Here is a 19997-nt window from a genome sequence, read left to right on the forward strand (position 1 = left end):
AAAGCAGCCTGTTTGATTGGCACCCCATCCACGACCTTAAACATTCACTCCCTCCACCACCGGCATACCGTGGCTGCAGTGTGTACCATCTACAAGATGCACTGCAGCAACTCGCCAAGGCTTCTTCGGCAGCACCTCCCAAACCCACGACCTCTTCCATCTAGAAGGACAAGGGCAGCAGGCGCTTGGGAACACCACCACCTCCAAGTTCCCCTCCAAGTCACACACCATCCTGACTTAGAAATATATCGCCGTTCCTTCATCGTCGCTGGGTCAAAATCCTAGAACTCCCGACCTAACAGCACTGTCGGAGAACCTTCACCACACAGACTGCTGTGGTGCAAGAAGGCGGCTCACCAACACCTTCTCAAGGGCAATTAGGGATGGGCAATAAATGCTGGCCTTGCCAGTGATGCACACATCCCATAAACGAATTAAAAATAACACACATATACAAACACACGCAGTCACAACCACACACTTTGACATACATTCACATACACTCACACACACTCAGTCTATGACACTCATACACACTCAATCTATGATCCTATATCTGCTCACTCTACGATTGAAGGCCGAATCAGTTCCCTTTCATGAAATGATTCTTCTCTCAATCCAAGGGCAATATTGACTCCAACTTCCTGAATTCAGCTCAGAGAGTAAATTGTACCTGGTAGCAAGCTGTGAAAGATCAGCATCAATCTGAGGACGTCCATCTTCAGTTCCTCTCCTAAGCATAAAAATAAAAATAGGGAATCCTGTGAATAATTCTGATCCGGCATACCTTTCAATACCACAACAACTTGCATTTAGATAGCACAGCTCGGTTAGAATAACAGCCCAAGGAGCGTCACCAACGTCAAGATAAGGAAGGAGAGATTGGGGAGGGATGGCCAACACCAAGGCAAATAGATAACAATTAGTTGGTCCATTACCTTCATTGCTGGGTGTTGCAGATTTACAGCCGTGGCTTCCTGGGTTTAGCACACTCTCTCTCTCGCTTCTGAGTAAAAATGTTGTGGGTACGAGTCCCCAGTCCAGAGAACTGAGTTCACAATCTAGGCCGACGCTTCCTGGTGCCAGGGAGCGCTGCGATGTCAGAGGGGCAGTACTGAGGGAGTGCTGCACAGTCGGAGGGGCAGTACGGAGGGAGCACCGCAGGAGCGCCGCACTGTCAAAGGCGCAGTAACGAGGGAGTGCAGCACAGTCAGAGGGGCAGTACGGAGGGAGCGCCACACTGTCAGAGTGGGAAGTACTGAGGGAGCGCTGCATTGTTGGAGGGGCAATAGTGAGGGAGCGCTGCACTGTCAGAGGGGCAGTACTGAGGGAGCACTGCATTGTCGGAGGGGGCAGTACTTAGGGTGTGCTGCATTGGAGGGGCAGTACTGAGGAAGTCCTGTACTGTCAGAGGCGCAGTACTGAGTGAGTCCTGTATTGTCCGAGGGACAGTACTGAGGGCTGCTGCTCTGTCGGAGGGGCAGTACTGAGGGAGTGCTGTACTGTCAGAGGGTCAGTATTGAGGGAACGCCGCATTGTCGGAGGGGCAGTATTGAGGGAATCCTGCACTGTCGGAGAGCCAGTACTAACGGAGCGCTGCACTGTCAGAGGGGCAGTACTGAGGAAATCCTGCACTGTCAGAAGGGCAGTACTGAGGGATTACTGTATTATCGGAGGGATAGTACTGAGGGCCGCTGAACTGTCGGAGCGGCAGTACTGAGGGACCACTGCACTGTCGGAGAGGCAGTACTGAGGAAGCGCTGCACTGTCAGAGGGTCAGTACTGAGGGAGTCTGCACTATCAGAGGGTCAGTATTGAGGGAGCGACCCACTGTCGGAGAGAATGTACTGAAGGAGCGCTGCACTGTCAGAGCGGCAGTACTGAGAAAATCCTGCACTGTCGGAGGAGCAGTACTGAGGAAGTCCTGTATTGGCAGAGGGGCAGTCTTGAGGGAGCACTACACTGTTAGAGGGTCAGTACTGCTGCAACGCAGCACTGTCCGAGGGGCAGTACTGAGGCGTACTGCACTGTCAGAAGGACAGTGCTGAGGGAGCGCTGCACTTTCAGAGGGGCAGTACTGAGGGAGTCCTGCACTGTCGAAGGGGCAGTACTGAGGGAATCCTGTATTGTTGGAGGGGGAGTACTGAGGGAGTCCTGTGTTGGCGGAGGGGCAGTCTTGAGGGAGCGCTACACTGTTAGAGGGTCAGTACTACTGGAACGCAGCACTGTCAGAGGGGCAGTACTGAGGCGTACTGCAGTGTCAGAAGGACAGTACTGAGGGAGTTCTGTATTGTCGGAGGGGCAGTTCTGAGGGAGCGTTGCACTGTCAGAGGGGCAGCACTGAGGGCCTCCTGCACTGTTGGAGGGACAGTAATGACGGAGCGCTGCACTGTCAGGGGGGCAGTACTGAGGATGTCCTGTATTGTAGGAGGGGCAGGACTGAGGGGGTGCTGCACTGTCAGAGGGTCAGTACTGAGGGAGCGCCACACTCTCGTAGGGGCAGTACTGAGGGAGTCCTGCACTGTCGGAAGGGCAGTACTGAGGGAGCGCTGCACTGTTGGAGGGGCAGTGCTTAGGGTGTGCTGCATTGGAGGGGCAGTACTGAGGGAGCAATGCACTGTCGGGGGGCAGTGCTGAGGGAACACTGCACTGTTGGAGGGGCAGTACTGAGGGTGTGCTGCACTGTCAAAGGGGGATTACTGAAGGAGTGTGGCACTGTCGGAGGGGTGGGACTGAAGGAGCGCTGCACTATCCGAGAGGCAGTAGTGAGGGAGCGCTGCACTGTCAGAGGGGCAGTACTGAGGGAGTGCTGCACTGTCAGAGAGGCAGTACTGAGGAAGTCCTGCACTGTCGGAGAGGCAGTACTGAGGGAGCGCTGCACTGTCAGGGTCAGTACTGAGGGAGTCCTGCACTGTCGGAGTGGTAGTACCGATGGAGCGCCGCACTGTCGGAGGGGCAGTACTGAGGGAGTCCTGTATTGACGGTGGGGCAGTCTTGAGTGAGCGCTACACTGTTAGAGGGTCAGTACTGCTACAACGCAGCACTGTCCGAGGAGCAGTACTGAGGTGTACTGCACTGTCAGAAGGACAGTGATGAGGGACCGCTGCACTTTCGGAGGGGCAGTACTGAGGGAGCACTGCACTGTCAGAGGGGAAGTACTGAGGGAGCGCTGGACTTTCAGAGGGGCAGTACTGAGGGAGCGCTGCACTGTTGGAGGGTCAGTACTGAGGGAGTCCTGCACTTTCAGGGAGACGGTACTGAGGAAGTCCTGCACTGTCGGAGGGGCAGTACTGAAGGAGTCCTGTATTGGCGGTGGGGCAGCGCTGAGGGAGTGCTGCATTTTTGGAGGGGCAGTACTGAGGGCGTCCTGCACTGTCGGAAGGGTAGTACTGAGGGGCTCCTGCACTGTTGGAGGGGTAATACTTAGGGTGTGCTGCACTGGAGGGGCAGTACTGAGGTGAGCGCTGCACCGTCGGTGGGGCAGTACTGAGTGAGCGATGCACTGTCGGAGGGGCAGTACTGAGGGTGTGCTGCACTGTCGGAGGGTCAGTGCTGAGGTAGCGCTGAACTGTCCGAGGGGCAGTACTAAGGGAGCGTTGCACTGTCAGAGCGGTAGTACTGAATGCGTGCTGCACTGTCAGAGGGGTAGTACTGATGGGGCACTGCACTGTCGGAGGGGCAGTACTGATTGAGTGCTGCACTGTCGGAGGGTCAGTACTGAGGTAGCGCTGCAATGTCGGAGATGCAGTACTGAGGGAGTCCTGCACTCTTGGATGGGCAGTACTGAGGGAGCGCTGCACTGTCGGTGGAGCAGTACTGAGGGAGTCCTGCACTGTCAGAGAGGTAGTACTGAGGGAGCGCTGCACTGTCGGAGATGCAGTACTGATGAAGCCCTGCACTGTCGGAGATGCAGTACTGAGGGAGTGCTGCACTGTCAGAGGGTCAGTACTGAGGGAGCGCTGCACTGTCGGAGATGCAGTACTGAGGGAGTCCTGCACTCTCGGATGGGCAGTACTGAGGGAGCGCTGCACTGTCGGTGGAGCAGTACTGAGGGAGTCCTGCACTGTCAGAGAGGCAGTACTGAGGGAATGCTGCATTGTCAGAAGGGCCATACTGAGGGAGCACTGCACTGTTGGAGGGGCAGTACTGAGGGATTGCTGCACAGTCAGAGGGGCAGTACTGAGGGAGTGCTGCACTGTCAGGGAGGCAACACTGAGGGTGTGTTGCACTGACAGAGGGGCAGTACTGAGTGCTTGCTGCACTGTCAGAGGGGCTGTACTGATAAGGCACTGCACTGTCAGAGGGGCGGTACTGATTGAGTGCTGCACTGTCGGAGGGTCAGTACTGAGGTAGAACTGCATTGTCGGAGAGGCAGTACTGAGGGAGCGCTGCACTGTCGTGATGCAGTACTGACGGAGTCCTGCACTGTCGGAGATGCAGTACTGAGGGAGTGCTGCACTGTCAGAGGGTCAGTACTGAGGGAGCGCTGCACTGTCGGAGATGCAGTACTGAGGGAGTCCTGCACTGTCAGGCGGGCAGTACTGAGGGAGCGCTGCACTGTCGGCGGAGCAGTACTGAGGGAGTCCTGCACTGTCAGAGAGGCAGTACTAAAGGAATCCTGTATTGTCGGAGGGACAGTACCGAGGGACACTGCACTGTCAGAGGGTCAGTACTGACGGAGTCCTGCACTGTCGGACGGGCAGTACTGAGGGAATACCGCACTGTTGGAGGGGCAGCGCAGCTAATTCATCCACCTTATTACGAATGCTCCTCGCATTAAGACACCAAGCCTTCAGGCTTGTTTTTTTAGCACTCTTAGACCTTTTAGAATTATTATTTACTGTGGCCATGTTTGATTTAAACCTTTGATTTCTCTGACTGCCACTTTTGCTTTTCTCCTTCCTGTCTTTTGCTTCTATCCTTGCTTCCCTTTCCTCTGTCTTCCTGCACAGGTTCCCAACCCCTGCCATTTTAGTTTAAACCCTCCCCAACAGCACTAGCAAAACACTCCCCCCTAGGACATCGGTACCGGTCTTGCCCAGGTGCAAACCGTCCAGTTTGTACTGGTCCCACCTCCCCCAGAACTGGTTCCAATGTCCCAGGAATTTGAATCCCTCCCCCTTTCACCATTCCTCTAGTCACATATTCATCTGAAATATCCTTCTATTTCTACTCTGGCTAGCACATGGCACTGGTAGCAATCCTGAGATTACTACCTTTGAGGTCCTATTTTTTAATTTACCTCTTAACTCCCTATATTCAGCTTTTAGGACCTCATCCTGGTTGTTACCTATATCGTTGGTACCTATATGCACCACGACAACTGGTTGTTCACCCACCCCCTCCAGAATGCCCTGCAGCCGCTCCGAGACATCCTTGACCCTTGTACCAGGGAGGCAACATACCATCCTGGAGTCTCGTTTGCGGCCTCAGAAACGCCTATCTATTCCCCTTACAATAGAATCCCCTATCACTATAGCTCTCCCACTCTTTTTCCTCCCGCGCTGTGCAGCAGAACCATCCATGCTGCCAGGAAGTTGGCTGCTGCTGCCTTCCCCCAATAAGCCATCTCCCTCAACAATATCCAAAGTGGTATATCTGTTTGAGAGGGGGATGGCCAAAGGGGACGCCTGCACTACCTGCCTGTGCCTACTACTCTGCCTGCGTAGGGGGTTTTGGTTTGGGGTTTTTGCCTGGTCAGTCAGTCGTGTGCCTGAGCTGCCCCAGCCCTGTGCGGTTCGAACCGCTTCCCCCTTTTTAGTTCTGAGCACCGGACTTATTTACGAGTAGCGATATAGACAAATGAGACCAGTGGTTTGGTGCAGAGAAAACCAATGTTTATTAAAGTAGAGAAATAATTATTATACAGAAAAAATCACTATGGATGCAACACAATTACACTTAGCAGGGGAGCAGAAACGGACACATCGAGGGAAAATGACTAAAATGACAATTTTAGCAATCCCCTTAACTCCCACCCTTTACACCTATCTAGGTTGTCTTGTGATGGGCCAGAAAATTGATGCTCACCAGTCTAGGATGTTGGAACGCCTGCTCCGTGCCCCGTTGCCTGCCAATGTCTTTAGGGTTTTCACCGCCCAGAGCAGAGATACCCCAGTGATTTAAATGTAACTGCAGGTATCCTGCTTCCCTGGATGGGCTCTTCGTCGATGATCCTCTTGATGGTGAGGCAGGGCACCAGAGTCGAGGTGAGAGAGAGAGCGAGATGGCTTCCTGAGGGACTAGTTATACCCCTCCTGGGAGTCCTTATCTCCCGCCAGATCAGCTTGTTCCTTTGTCTGACCTGGACGTGTTGAAGCTTATACAAAGGAAACTGATCTGGGCCCATCGACCTGGATGGCCGGTTAATCGGTTTTTGAACATCTCATAAGTGTTTCCCTTTGTCCCACTGGTTTCGTGATGGGGCCATTCCAGCTTGAATGCCCCGTTGATCGTTTGCAAACAGTGCTGATGCCCTCTAACAAAGGTCTGAACGCAGCTATTACATATTGATTGACTGTGCAAATGGCCTTGATGGGTTTTAATCAGAGGCCCGAATGCCACTGGTTTGCTTCTCATGCATAAATGCAGAAGGTTTGTCTGCCTTCTAATTTCTGGAAAGTTCCTTCTTTGTCAGCCCAAACTGAAACTTACAGGCCTTGGCCATGAGGTTGACCGCAGCCATCTTGTTGAGCACTGGAGCCCTGGATTTTAAACTCAGTCCAGTCAGGGTTCCTCCAATAAGCCAAAAGTAAATCTTCAGCGGAGGCATCAAATTTGCAAATCCTTTCACCTGGTGGTCACCCATTCCCTTCCTGCCTGTGCAGCCTTTACCTGCGGTGTGACCAATTCCTTAAACATGACATCCACGATGTCCTCAGCATTGCGAATGCTCCAGTATGCATCCATTTGCAGCTGCAGCGCCGCAATGCGGTCTGTCAGTAGCTGCAGTTGGATACACTTCCCACACACATGGTCGTCAGGGACACAGGAAGTGTCCCTGATTTCCTACATAACGCAGGAGGGGCATGCCACGGGGCCGAGCTGTCCTGCCATGACTTACCCTTTAATTAATTTAAATTAATTTTAATCAAATCAATACCACTAATTACACTACAATTAAATGATATACTCAAGGGCCCTTGGTTACTAGCACTCCCCGATACACAACAGGGACCTTAGAAACTATAACCACAAAAATTAAGACCTTATAAATTTTATAAACTATTAATCTCAACTGTCAAACTATAGAATAGTATAAATACTCACCTGGCCGTACTCACCCAATCAGCTGCTTCCTCTTGCCCGCGTCACTTTTGAATCGTGACGTGGCTCCAGAACGCAGCTGCCGGTCTGTGAGATTGGTAAGCCTTGTACTGCCGCGCTCTCTGCTCCCGACACTGGCCTCAATCAGCTCCCTTCCCTTGTGCTGACGTCACTTTTGACTTCTGACGTCACTCTTTGAAAATTCTGCCGGTGCTGAGTTGGTATCGCCGCCACCGCCTCGCCGCTCCTCCCAGGTCCGCACTGCCGCCGCTGCTGCTGCTGCTGTGGGGCCTACCTGCGCCATGGGCTCTCTTTAGATCGCCACCGCCGCCTCGCCGCTCCTCCCTGTCGGAGGGGCAGTACTGAGGGAGTCCAGTATTGTCGGAGGGGCAGTACTGAGGGAGCGCTGCACTGTCGGAGGAGCAGCACTGAGGGAGTCCTGCACTGTCAGAAGGGCAGTGCTGAGGGAGTGCTGCATTTTAGGAGGGTCAGTAGTGAGGAAGCCTTGCACTGTCGGAGGGACAGTACTAAGGGTGTGCTGCACTGGAGGGACAGTACTGAGGCAGTCCAGCACTTTCGAAGGGGCAGTTCTGCGGGTGTCCTGTATTGTCAGAGAGAAAGTACTGAGGGCCGCTGCATTATCAAGGTTCAGTACTGAGGTAGTGCTGCACTGTCCGACGGTCAATAATGACAGAGCGCTGCACTGTCAGAGGGTCTGTACTGAGGGCATGCTGCACTGTTGGAGGAGCAGTACTGAAGGAGTACTGCACTGTCGGAGGGGCAGTACAGAGGGAGCGCCGCAATGTCGGATGGGCAGTACTGAGGGAGTCCTGTATTGTCGGAGGGGCAGTACTGAGGTAGCGCCACACTGTCGGAGGGGCAGTACTGAGGGTGTCCTCCACTGTCAGGGAGGCAGTACTGAGGGAGTGCTGCATTTTAGGAGGGTCAGTACTGAGGAAGCCTTGCACTGTCAGAGGGACAGTACTAAGGGTGTGCTGCACTGGAGGGGCAGTACTGAGGCAGTCCAGCACTTTCGAAGGGGCAGTTCTGCGGGTGTCCTGTATTGTCAGAGAAAAAGTACTGAGGGCCGCTGCATTATCAAGGTTCAGTACTGAGGTAGTGCTGCATTGTCCGAAGGTCAGTACTGAGGGAGCACTGCACTGTCGCAGGGGCAGTACTGAGGGAGTGCTGCACTGTCAGAGGGGCAGTACTGAGGGAGTCCTGCACTGTCAGAGGGGTAGTACTGAGGGAGTCCTGCACTGTCGGAGGGTCAATAATGACAGAGCACTGCACTGTCAGAGGGTCAGTACTGAGGGCGTGCTGCACTGTTGGAGGAGCAGTACTGAAGGAGTACTGCACTGTCGGAGGGGCAGTACTGAGGGAGCGCCGCAATGTCGGATGGGCAGTACTGAGGGAGTCCTGTATTGTCGGAGGGGCAGTACTGAGGTTGCGCCACACTGTCGGAGGGGCAGTACTGAGGGTATCCTCCACTGTCAGAGAGGCAGTACTGAGGGAGTCCTGCTCTGTCTGAGAGGCTGTACTGAGAGAGCGCTGAATTGTCAGAAGGGCCATACTGAGGGAGCACTGCACTGTCGGAGGGGCAGTACTGAGGGATTGCTGCACAGTCAGAGGGGCAGTACTGAAGGAGTGCTGCACTGTCGGGCAGGCAGTACTGAGGGAGTACCGCACTGTTGGAGGGGCAGTACTGAGGGAAACCTGCACTGTCGGAGGGGCAATACTGAGGGAGTGCTGCACTGTCGGAAGGGGGGTACTGATGGGTCGCATCTGTCGGAGAGGCAGTACTGAGGGTGTCCTGTATTGTCAGAGGGGCAGTACTGAGGGAGCGCCGCAATGTCGGAGGGGCAGTACTGAGTGGGTTCTGCGTGTCGGAGGGTCAGTATTGTGAGTGCGCCGCACTGTCGGAGGGGCAGTAGTAAGGGAGTGCTGCACTGTCAGATGGGCAGCACTGAAGGAGCGCTGCACTGTTGGAGGTTCAGTACTGAGGGAGCGCCGCACTGTCGGAGATGCAGTACTGACGGAGTCCTGCACTGTCGGAGGGTCAGTACTGAGGGAGCGCTGCACTGTCAGCGGGGCGGTACTGAGGGAGCACTACATTGTCAGAAGGGCAATACTGAGGTGACTGCTGCACTGTCAGAGGTTCGGTGCCGAGGGTGGGCTGCACTGTCGGAGGGACAGTACTGAGGGAGTGCTGCACTGCCGGAGAGGCAGTACTGAATGTGTGTTGCACTGTCAGAGGGGCAGTACTGAGGGAGCGCTGCACTGTCGGAGGGGTAGCACTGAGGGAGCACTGCACTGTCAAAGGGGCAGCACTAAGGGAGTACTGAACTGTCAGAGCTGATGTACTGAGGGTGTCCTGCCCTGTCGGAGGGGCAGTACTGAGAGTGTCCTGCACTGCCGGAGGGGCAGTACTGAGGAACAGCTGCACTGTCAGAGGTGCAGTACTGAGGGAGCGCTGCATTGTCGGAAGGGCAATACTGAGGTGACTGCTGCACTGTCAGAGGGGCAGTGCTGATGGTGTGCTGCACTGTCGAAGGGGCAGTACTGAGGGAGCACAGCACTGTTGGAGGGGGAGTACTGATGGATTGCTGCACAGTCGGAGGGACAGTACTGAGGGTGAGCTGCACTGTCAGAGGTGCAGTACTGAGGGTGTCCTGCCCTGTCAGAGGGGCAGTACTGAGAATGTCCTTTACTGTCGGAAGGGCAGTCCTGAGGGACTGCCGCACTCTCAGAGGGGCAGTACTGAGGGAGCGCTGCAATGTCGGAGGGCCAGTGTGCTGCACGGGAGGGGTAGTACTGAGGAAGTCCTGCACTTTCAAAGGGGCAGTACTGGGGGTGCCCTGTATTGTCGGAGGGACAGTACTGAGGGTCAGTATTGAGGGAGTGCTGCACAGTCGGAGGGGCAGTACTGAGGGAGTGCTGCACAGTCAAAGGGGCAGTACTCAGGGAGAGCAGCACTGACAGAAGGACAGTGCTGAGGGAGTCTTGCACTGTCAGAGGGTCAAAATATTGAGGGAGCGCGACACTGTCGGAGGGGCAGTACTGACAGAGCGCTGCACTGTCGGAAGGGCAGTACTGAGGGAGTCCTGCACTGTTGGAGGGGCAGTACTGAGGGATTGCTGCACTGTCAGAGTGGCAGTACTGAGGGAGTCCTGTATTGTCGGAGGGGCAGTACTGAGGGATTGCTGCCCTGTCAGATAGTCAGTACGGAGGGAGCGCCGCACTGTCAGAGGGGCAGTACTGAGGGAGTCCATTAGTGTTTGAAGGACAGTACTGAGGGATTGCTGCAAAGTTGGAGGGCAGTACTGAAGGAGTGCTGCACTGTCGGAGAGGCATTACTGAGGGTGCGCTGCATTGTCAGAGGGGAAGTACTGAGTGCTTGCTGCACTGTCAGAGGGGCAGTACTGATGGGGCACTGCACTGTCGGAGGGGCAGTACTGATTGAGTGCTGCACAGTCGGAGGGTCAGTACTGAGATAGCGCTGCACTGTCGGAGGTGCAGTACTGAGGGAGTGCTGCACTGTCAGAGGGGCAACACTGAAGTAGCACTGCACTGTTGGAGGTTCAGTACTGAGGTAGCACTGCACTGTCGGAGAGGCAGTACTGAAGGAGCGCTGCACTGTCAGAGATGCAGTACCGACGGAATCCTGCACTGTCGGTGGGGCAGTATTGAGGGAGCCCTGCACTGTTGGAGGAGCAGTACTGAGGGAATCCTGTATTGTCGGAGGGGCAGTACTGACAGAGCGCTGCACTGTCGGAGGGGCAGTACTGAGGAAGTGCGGCACTGTCAGATGGTCAGTACTGAGGGAGTGCCGCACTATCGGAGGGGCAGTACTGAGGGAGTCCTGTATTGTTGGAGAGGCAGTACTTGTGGAGCGCTGCATGTCAGAGGGGCAGTACTGAGGGAGTCCTGCACTGTCGGAGAGGCAGTACTGAGTGAACACTGCATTAATGGCAGGGCAAGAAAGCATGGTCTCTCATACGCAAACTTGGAGGTGATCCCAAGAAAGCTGCCCAACATCCAAATGTGTCTGCGAACCAAGTTGCACACCAGTTGCTCCTAAATGGAAAAATCAACAAGAAACAACCAAGAGCACAACTAGATAGGAAGAAGTACAGCGATGATCCTGGCTTCACTAGACCATTCACCATGGAAGAGCTGGAAACTGGTATATCTAGTCTAAAACACGGGAAAGCAATTGGTCTTGACAACATAGCAACGGAGCAGATAAAGCATTTTGTACAGAAAGCAAAGAAATGGCTCCTACAATTGTTCAACCACTGTCTGGCAACACGCAAGCTACCTAATATCTGGCAGAAGGCACATGTAATAGCACTATTAAAGCCTGGAAAAGATCCCTCAGATCCTAAGAGTTTTTGGCCAATTTCACTGCTTTGCCACACCTATAAGCTGCTTGAACGCCTGATACTCAATAGGATAGCACTAACTGCCATTTTCTGAATGGCAGGCAGTAACAAGTGGGGTACCACAGGGATCTGTCCTGGGCCCCCAGCTGTTCACAATTTACATTAATGACCTGGATCAGGGAGTCGGATGCAGCATTTCCAAATTTGCAGACGACACTAAACTAGGAGGTGGGGTGGGCTCAGAGGAAGAGACCAGGAAGCTCCAGAGCGATTTGGACAGACTGGGCGATTGGGCGGATAAATGGCAGATGCACTATAATGTGGACAAGTGCGAAGTTATCCACCTTGGGTGCAGGAACGGGAGGGCAAATTATTATTTAAATGGCAATAGATTGGGAGAGGGGGAAGTACAGAGAGACCTGGGTGTTCTTGTACACCAGTCACTGAAGGCGAGCATGCAGGTGCAACAGGCGGTCAAGAAGGCAAACGGTATGCTGGCCTTCATAGCAAAAGGGTTAGAATACAGGAACAGGGATACCTTGCTGCAGCTGTACAGGGCACTGGTGAGACCACACCTCGAGTACTGTGTACAGTTTTGGTCGCCTCATCTGAGGAAGGATGTTCTTGCCATGGAGGGGGTGCAGCGGCGATTCACCAGGCTGATACCAGGAATGGCGGGAATGACCTATGAGGAGAGACTATGTAGTTTAGGGATGTACACACTGGAGTTTAGAAGATTGAGAGGGGACCTCATAGAAGTGTATAAAATTCTGACAGGTCTAGACAGACTGGATGCAGAAGGAATGTTTCCCTTGGCGGGTGAGAACAGAACTAGAGGACATAATTTAAGGATAAGGGCTAAACCATTTAGGACAGAGATGAGGGGGAATTTCTTCACTCAGAGAGTGGTGAACCTGTGGAACTCATTGCCACAGAGGGCAGTGTACGCCAGCTCATTAAATATATTTAAGAGGGAATTAGATATATTTCTACGGGCAAAAGGGGTTAAGGGTTACGGAGAGAAGGCGGGGACGGGATACTGAATTAAAGGATCAGCCATGATCTCATTAAATGGCGGAGCAGGCACGAAGGGCCGAATGGCCTACTCCTGCTCCTATCTTCTATGTATCTAGAAGATCATTTCAGAGCAAGCAGGTTTCCGCCCTGGCAAATCAACAACAAGCCAACTGCTCAACCTCACACAACACATTGAAGATGTTTTTGTAGACCTGTCAGCAGCATACGATACAGTGAACTGTTACGTCTGGGTATAATAAGATACAGACTGCAGCAGAAACGGTACAACAGGTGTTTACTCAACGTGGCTCACAATTGAACTGAATATACAGATTACTACTCAGTGCTATATACAGGTGTGGTCACTGCCGGTACTACAGTATACATGAGCTGCAAAAATTTGTTCCCCCCTTAAAGGTATATACATTACAATTCCTCCCCTTTTAGATTAACAGTACCATAACACTCATTTAACAATTAAATATCAAACTAATTACAATGAACACTTTTAACATGCAACATTAGCTGAAAATAGTCTATTTATATATTCAGTCTTTGGGGAGGCCTCCTGATCCTTTCTGGATAGCGCCTTTCCCGAGAGTCTTGCTCTTGGAGCGGAGGCGATTCTGGCCCCCTGTCGTCGGTTGGTTCATCAGCTTCCGATGCTACTGTTTCTGGGGTAGATGCGACCTGTACATCGGGTTCATCACCAGGTACGTATGGGCGAGGCATGGGGTTGACTTGTTCCTGTGACTCTTGGATCTGGTCAGCATGGCATCTCACGACGCTCTCCCCAACGTCCACTGTGTACCTTAGTGGGCCCTGCCGTGTGCATATCGTTCCTGGCTGCCATTTTTCTGTTCGGTAGTCGCGGGCCAAGACTGGTTGCCCTACATTGAAGCTCCTTGTTGGCTTCTCATGGATGTGCTGCAATTGCTTACTCTCAACATCTCTTCGTACATTTGGTCTGAGCAAATCCAGGCGAGATCTTAACCTTCGGTTAAAGAAGATCATGGCTGGGGCCTGGTTGGTGACTGCATGTGCCGCATTCCGGTAGGCGAAAAGGAAATTGTCCACCTTGTGCTGCAGTGGAATGTTGTCATTGTACATAGCCTTTATTGCCTTCTTAAAGGTTTGAACGAACCTCTCAGCCAATCCATTTGTGGCTGGATGATATGGGGCGGATGTGTAATGCCTTACCCCATTCTTTTTCAAGAACCTCCAGAACTCTTCGGACACAAACTGTGGTCCGTTGTCGGAGCAAATCTGTTCTGGCAAGCCATTCCTGGCAAAAATGGTCCGTAGGACTGCAATAGTTTTCTCCGTGGTGGTGGAGGACATTTTGATGACCTCAGGCCATTTCGAGTGCGCACCCACGGCTATTAAAAACATTGAGTCCATGAATGGACCAGCAAAATCAATATGCAACCGTTGCCATGGAGATGAGGGCCACTCCCATGGGCGTAGAGGGGCCTGTGGTGGTGCATTTTGGACTTTCTGGCATCCTGAGCAGCTCTTGGTCAGGTCTTCGATTTGTTTATCGATTCCCGGCCACCACACATAAGCCCTGGCTAGGCTTTTCATTTTTACCCCTCCCAGATGACCCTCATGAAGCTCATTGAGCACTCTATCCCATAACTTGGGTGGAATTACCACTCGGGATCCACACATCAAGGTCCCCCGGCACACTGACAGCTGTTCTCTCCTTGTTGAGAATGCTGGCAACAGTGAGTCGCCATGTGCTGGCCATCCCTTCACCGTCAAATCATATACCCGAGACAGTGTCGGGCCATTTCGGGTTACCTTTTCGATACAAGCGTTAGTTACCGGTAGGTATTCAACTATAGTCGAATGGAATATTTTGACAGGATCCACTGCTGGTGCTTCCTCCGCAGTAGGCAGTGGCAGGTGTGATAGCCCATCAGCATTTCCATGCTGTTTCGTGCCCTTATATTCAATCTCATAGTGGTGCGCCCCTAGAAAAAGAGACCATCTTTGTAGTCGTTGCGCAGTCATCACCGGAACGCCCTTCTTCGGATTAAAAATGGAGACAAGAGGCTGGTGATCAGTCAGCAAGGTGAATTTCTGCCCGTGCAGATAGTGATTGAACTTTTTCACTCCCCACACTAGGCTAAGGGCCTCCCTGTCAATCTGGGCGTAGTTACGCTCGGCTGAGGTTAGTGATCGTGACGCAAAGGCTATTGGCCTCTCTGAGCCGTCCGAGAATTTGTGCGACAGCACCGCTCCAATGCCGTAGGGTGACGCATCACATGCCAACCGACTTGGTAATGCTGGGTTGTAATTGGCCAATACCTCTTTCGATGTGATTAGTGTTTTGCTCTTCTGGAAAGCTCGTCTACATTCGTCACTCCACTTCCATGGCACCCCAGTTTGCAGTAGGGTGTTCAGTGGGTGTAGTATTGTAGACAAATTTGGCAAGAACTTATGGTAGTAGTTTACCAGCCCGAGGAACGACTTCAGTTGTGACACATTTTCCGGTGCTGGAGCCTTGACTACTGCCTCAATCATCTCTGGGGACTTATGTAACCCCTCTTTATCGACAACGTGGCCACAATGCGAGATCTGTTTTCTAAAAAACTCGCATTTTGGGGCGGTTAGCTCGGAGCCCATATTCCTGCAATCTAGTGAGCACCTGCTCCAGGTTGGCAAGGTGATCACTGTCATTTTCGCCCGTGACCAGGATGTCGTCCAAATAACACTGGGTCCCTGGGATCCCTTGCAGGACTTGTTCCATTGCCATCTGCCAAATAGCCGGAGCTGATGCTACCCCGAATACCAGCTGGTTGTATTGGTAGAGACCTTTATGGGTGTTGATTGTGAGGTATTTTTTTGATGCTTCTTCTACCTCCATTTGCAGATACGCCTGGGCCAGATCAATCTTAGTGAAGCGTTTCCCTCCAGATAGCAAGGCGAAAATATCTTCAATCCGCGGAAGTGGATATTGCACGGTGTGAAGGGTTGGGTTCACTGTTACCTTAAAGTCCCCACAGATGCGAACCTTCCTTGGTTCCCCAGGCGTGCTGCTCAATGACTTTTTCATCACAGGGACGATGGGTGTAGCCCACTCGCTCCAGTCGACCTTGGACAGTACACCTGAACGTTCCAGACTCTCCAGCTCTGCTTCGACGGCTGGGCGGATCGCATAAGGTACCGGTCTGGCCTTAAAAAATTTTGGGCTTGCGTTTTCTTCAATTTTAATCGTTGCTGTCATGCCTTGCAGTGTTCCGAGTCCTTGCTGGAACACTTCTTTCGTGTCAGTTAGGATCTTTGACAGTCGCCCAGGTGTGACGTCGTCATCCTTTTTGTCAGCCACAGTCAGTGCCTGCATGGAATGCTAATCCAGTTGTATTTTCCGGATCCATTCACGTCCCAGTAATGGTGGTCCTCCATCTTGCAATACATACAGGTCTAGTTTTGGTGTTTCCTTACCGTTATATATAACGGTCACCCTTATTTTTCCTTTGGGGTAGACTTTTTGCCCCGTGTACGTCTTCAAAATAATTTTTGTGTCTCTTAAGGGTATGTGTGAGAATAGCCGTTCATAGTCCCGTTGATTTATGACTGTTAGGGCTGATCCTGTGTCCAATTCCATCTTTACCTGGACTCCTGCTATCTTGAGAGTGACCCAAATGGTTTGGTGATCCTCCGTTGTGATCACATTATGTAGTTTCAGACAACTCAGTTCCCTGCTTTCGGAGTCGTTATCACTCTTTTGTTCGTCTGAACTATTTTCCGTCATCTTATGTACCTTCTTGTACTTTTCTTTGGTAGGTTTCTTATTGCTGGTTTTCTTTCCCGACCTGCAGACTCGTGCTATGTGTCCTACTTTTCCACACTGTCTGCACACTTTGGCCTAGAAATTGGGTTGGGGCGCCAAAGTGGCGCAAAAGTCGCCTGAGCGCAGGAATTAGCGCAGCGATTGGAGTGATACCGATCGCCAGAAATTCAGTTTCAGTGCCCCTCGAGGGACACGGGGCGAGGCTCGAGGCGCTCCGCGTCCCTCTTAGGGCGCTGAAACTGATTATTGCAGCACAATGTGCCACAGCGCCACATGCTGCGGCACGGCACGCTGCAGTACTGCAGGCCTTCCTCCCACTGTTAAGGGGGAGGTGCCTGCAACAGCGCGATCCCCGCTAGCGAGTGCCGGCAAATGAGGCCGGCACCAAGGAGAAGTGCCGGGCTCTCGGGAAACAGCCGGCAATGCCGCGGGGGGGTTGGGGTTAGGAGGCTGGGGACGGAGGTGCTGGCAGGCGGCCGCCAAAAAAGCAGCCGCCCGGCACCTCCACCTTAACTTGCGCCGCTGCTGGCACAGTAAGGCCCCATGAACCGGGCGCGGGTAGAGAACGGCGCAACTGCGGCGTTCGCTACCAAATATCGCAAACGGGGCACGAATGGGGCGCTGCGTACACCGATGACGTCATCGGTGGCGGCGCAGCGCAAGTGCCTAACGCCACCATTAGCGTCCCTACTGAATATCGCGGGAGGCGCAGCCAGTGGCGCTACAGCCACTGACTGCCTCTTTAGGTGCTAACAGGTGGCGCTACTCACCCAATTTCTCCCCCTTTGTCTTTGAGCCAGCAATCATTCTGGTCGTGTGTTGTTCTGCCGCAGCGATAGCACTTCTCTGTTCCATATGACATTTCGTCTGTGCCATATTCTTGCGGTCTCTGTTGTATCTCTGCAGCGCCCCGTGCTGCTGCTTCATATGATACCGCAATGCTGAAAGCCTTTTCCAGCTTAAGGTCCTTTTCAGATAAAAGCCGTTTCTGGGTTCCTTCACTTTGAAGCCCACACACAAACTTGTCCCTTAAGGTATCTGCCAGTCCCGCTCCAAACTGGCAGTGTTTCGATAGTTTGCGCAGTTCTGTTAAATAATCAGCATTGCTTTCATCCTTATGCTGGTTCCGTTTGTGAAACTTGAATCTTTCTGCTATCAGCAGCGTTGTGGGGTTTAAATGTTCCTGTAGTATCGTTACTATGTCTTCAAAACTCTTTTCCATTGGCTTCGTTGGGGTTACTATCACAGAATCACAGAATCACAGAAACCCCACAATGCAGATAGAGGCCATTTCGGCCCATCGAGCCTGCACCGACACATATCCCACCCGATCCCTGTAACCCCTACACCAACACATATCCCACCCTATCCCCGTAACCCCACGTATTTAATCCCCCTAACACTAAGGGTCAATTTATCATAGCCAATCAACCTAACCCGCACATCTTTGGACTGTAAAAAGTAGTACCCCCCCTTAAAGGTATATTCATTACATGAACCATAGACGTCTCCTCTGCAAGATTCTAGAGATGACAAAAGAGATTCACTTAACAGAGCTGTTAGAAAGCATGCTTCAGAATCGCCGGTTCTATGTTGAACTAGGTGGGAAATGCAGCAGGTGGCGTATTCAGAAGAATGGTCTTCCTCAGGGAAGCGTGCTTGCACCGCTGCTGTACAACATCTACACGAATGACCAACCTATAGACGGTGTCACACGCCGTTTTATATATGCTGATGACTTATGTGTCACTGCCCAAAGCACTGATTTTAACATCATGGAGAAAACGCTTTCTGAGACCATTGGATGGACTAAAATCCTACTACAGGTAGACTATCCTTTATCCGGAAACCTCGGGACCAGCCGTGTTTCGGTTTTCGGTGAATTTCGGATTTCGGAAGGTGGGTCGGCGGGGGTCCGCGGGGGGGTCGGCCGGGGGTCGTGTGCATGACTTACGCTGACGCGCAGCATAAGTCGTGCGCACGACCCCCCGCCGACCCCCCCCACGGACCCCCGCCGGCCCGACACCCGCCGACCCCCCGCGGACCCCCGCCGGCGCCGACCCCACCCGACCCCCGACCCCCGCCAACTTACGGTCGGGGTCGGCGGGGGTCCGCGGGGGGGTCGGGGCCGGCGGGGGTCCGCGGGGGGGTCGGCGGGGGGTCGTGCGCACGACTTACACTGACGCTCAGCGTAAGTCAGTGGGGGTCCGCAGGGGGGTTGGCGGGGTTTGGGGCCGGTGGGGGTCCGCGGGGGGGTCGGCGGGGGTCGGGGCCCGCGGGGGGTTCCGCGGGGGTCGGTGCCCGCGGGGGTCCGCGGGGGGGTCCGCGGGGGGGTCGGCGGGGGTCGGGACCGGCGGGGGTCCGCGGGGGGGTCGGCGGGGGGCCGGCGGGGGGCCGCGGGGGGTGTCCGCGGGGGGTCGTGCGTATGACTTACGCTGGACTTACGCTGAACAAAAAAACCTTCGGTTTTTAGAGGGTTTCGGTTTTCGGAAGTTCGGATAAAGGGTAGTCTACCTGTATGAAGAAAACCACCTTCGCGTAAACCCATCAAAGACGCAAGTTTGTGCATTCCACCTCAGAAACCGTGAAACCAAACGTCAGCTGAAAGTAACCTGGTGTGGAGCAACACTGACGCATTGTGAGCAACCTATCTACTTTGGAGTCACCCTTGACTGATGCCTCACCTTCAAGAACCACATCGAGAAAACAAAGGCAAAAGTGAGCGTACGAAACAACATCCTGAATAAGCTCACTAACACAAGATGGGGAACAAGCCCGAAAACATTGCGAACCAGTGCACTTGCTCTTTGCTATTCCGCTGCCGAATACGCCTGCCCTGCATGGGAAAGGTCTACTCATGCCAAGAAGATGGATGCCGTTCTGAATGCAAGCTGCCGATTTATCACAGGTTGCTTGAAACCAACAAACACCAACAGCCTATATATCCTGGAGGGTATCACTCCCCCTGATATAAGAACGGTAGCCAGCAAGAAAGAGCAACTCCGTCAAACATCAGATGAGAGACACCCTCTGCATTGTCATATACCTACACCCAGCCGCCTAAAGTCAAGAAAGATCTTCATGAACAGTGTTGTTCCATTACAATCAACTTCATCTGAAGCCCGCATCGCCTTGTGGAAAGACCGGCTCGCCAGTCTTGAACAACCCCCAGCGATGGAAATTTTACTTGATGAAAGCCTTCCCCCAGGAGCTAATTGCAACTGGGCAACCTGGAAGTGCCTTAACAGCCTTAGGACCGGTGTAGGTTGCTCAAAGGTGTCACTAAGCAAATGGGGATATTCAACCAGCCCGACAACTTGTGAATGTGGAACTGAGGCACAGACGATGCAACATCTCCTCCAATGCCCATCGTTAGAGGAACCCTGCATTGTTGCAGATCTTGCCGAATTCAACAACAAGGCGCAAAAATGTGTCCCGTTCTGGCTGGGCTATGTATAGACTGTCCGTGGACACGATAAGAAAAAGGGCAGTACTGAGGGAGCGCTGCACTGTCAGAGGGGTAGTGCTGA

General features: G+C 53.1%; 1 protein-coding gene across 2 annotated transcripts in view; it reads right to left on the reverse strand.

Annotated features, from left to right (window-relative positions):
• LOC147107474 (myelin-associated glycoprotein-like) overlaps window positions 1-19997 on the reverse strand; it is a 247690-nt gene that overhangs the window by 148478 nt on the left and 79215 nt on the right. For both annotated transcript variants that reach the window (XM_086006537.1, XM_086006536.1), the window contains exon 2: window positions 674-733. In XM_086006537.1, coding sequence (XP_085862663.1) covers window positions 674-719 — 46 coding nt within the window. In that variant the 5' untranslated portion in view covers window positions 720-733. The remainder of the gene's footprint in view (window positions 1-673; window positions 734-19997) is intronic.

Source organism: Somniosus microcephalus, chromosome 14, assembly GCF_052327205.1.
Source record: "Somniosus microcephalus isolate GS21.2 chromosome 14, FLI_Smic_1.0, whole genome shotgun sequence".
Classification (NCBI taxonomy): domain Eukaryota; kingdom Metazoa; phylum Chordata; class Chondrichthyes; order Squaliformes; family Somniosidae; genus Somniosus; species Somniosus microcephalus.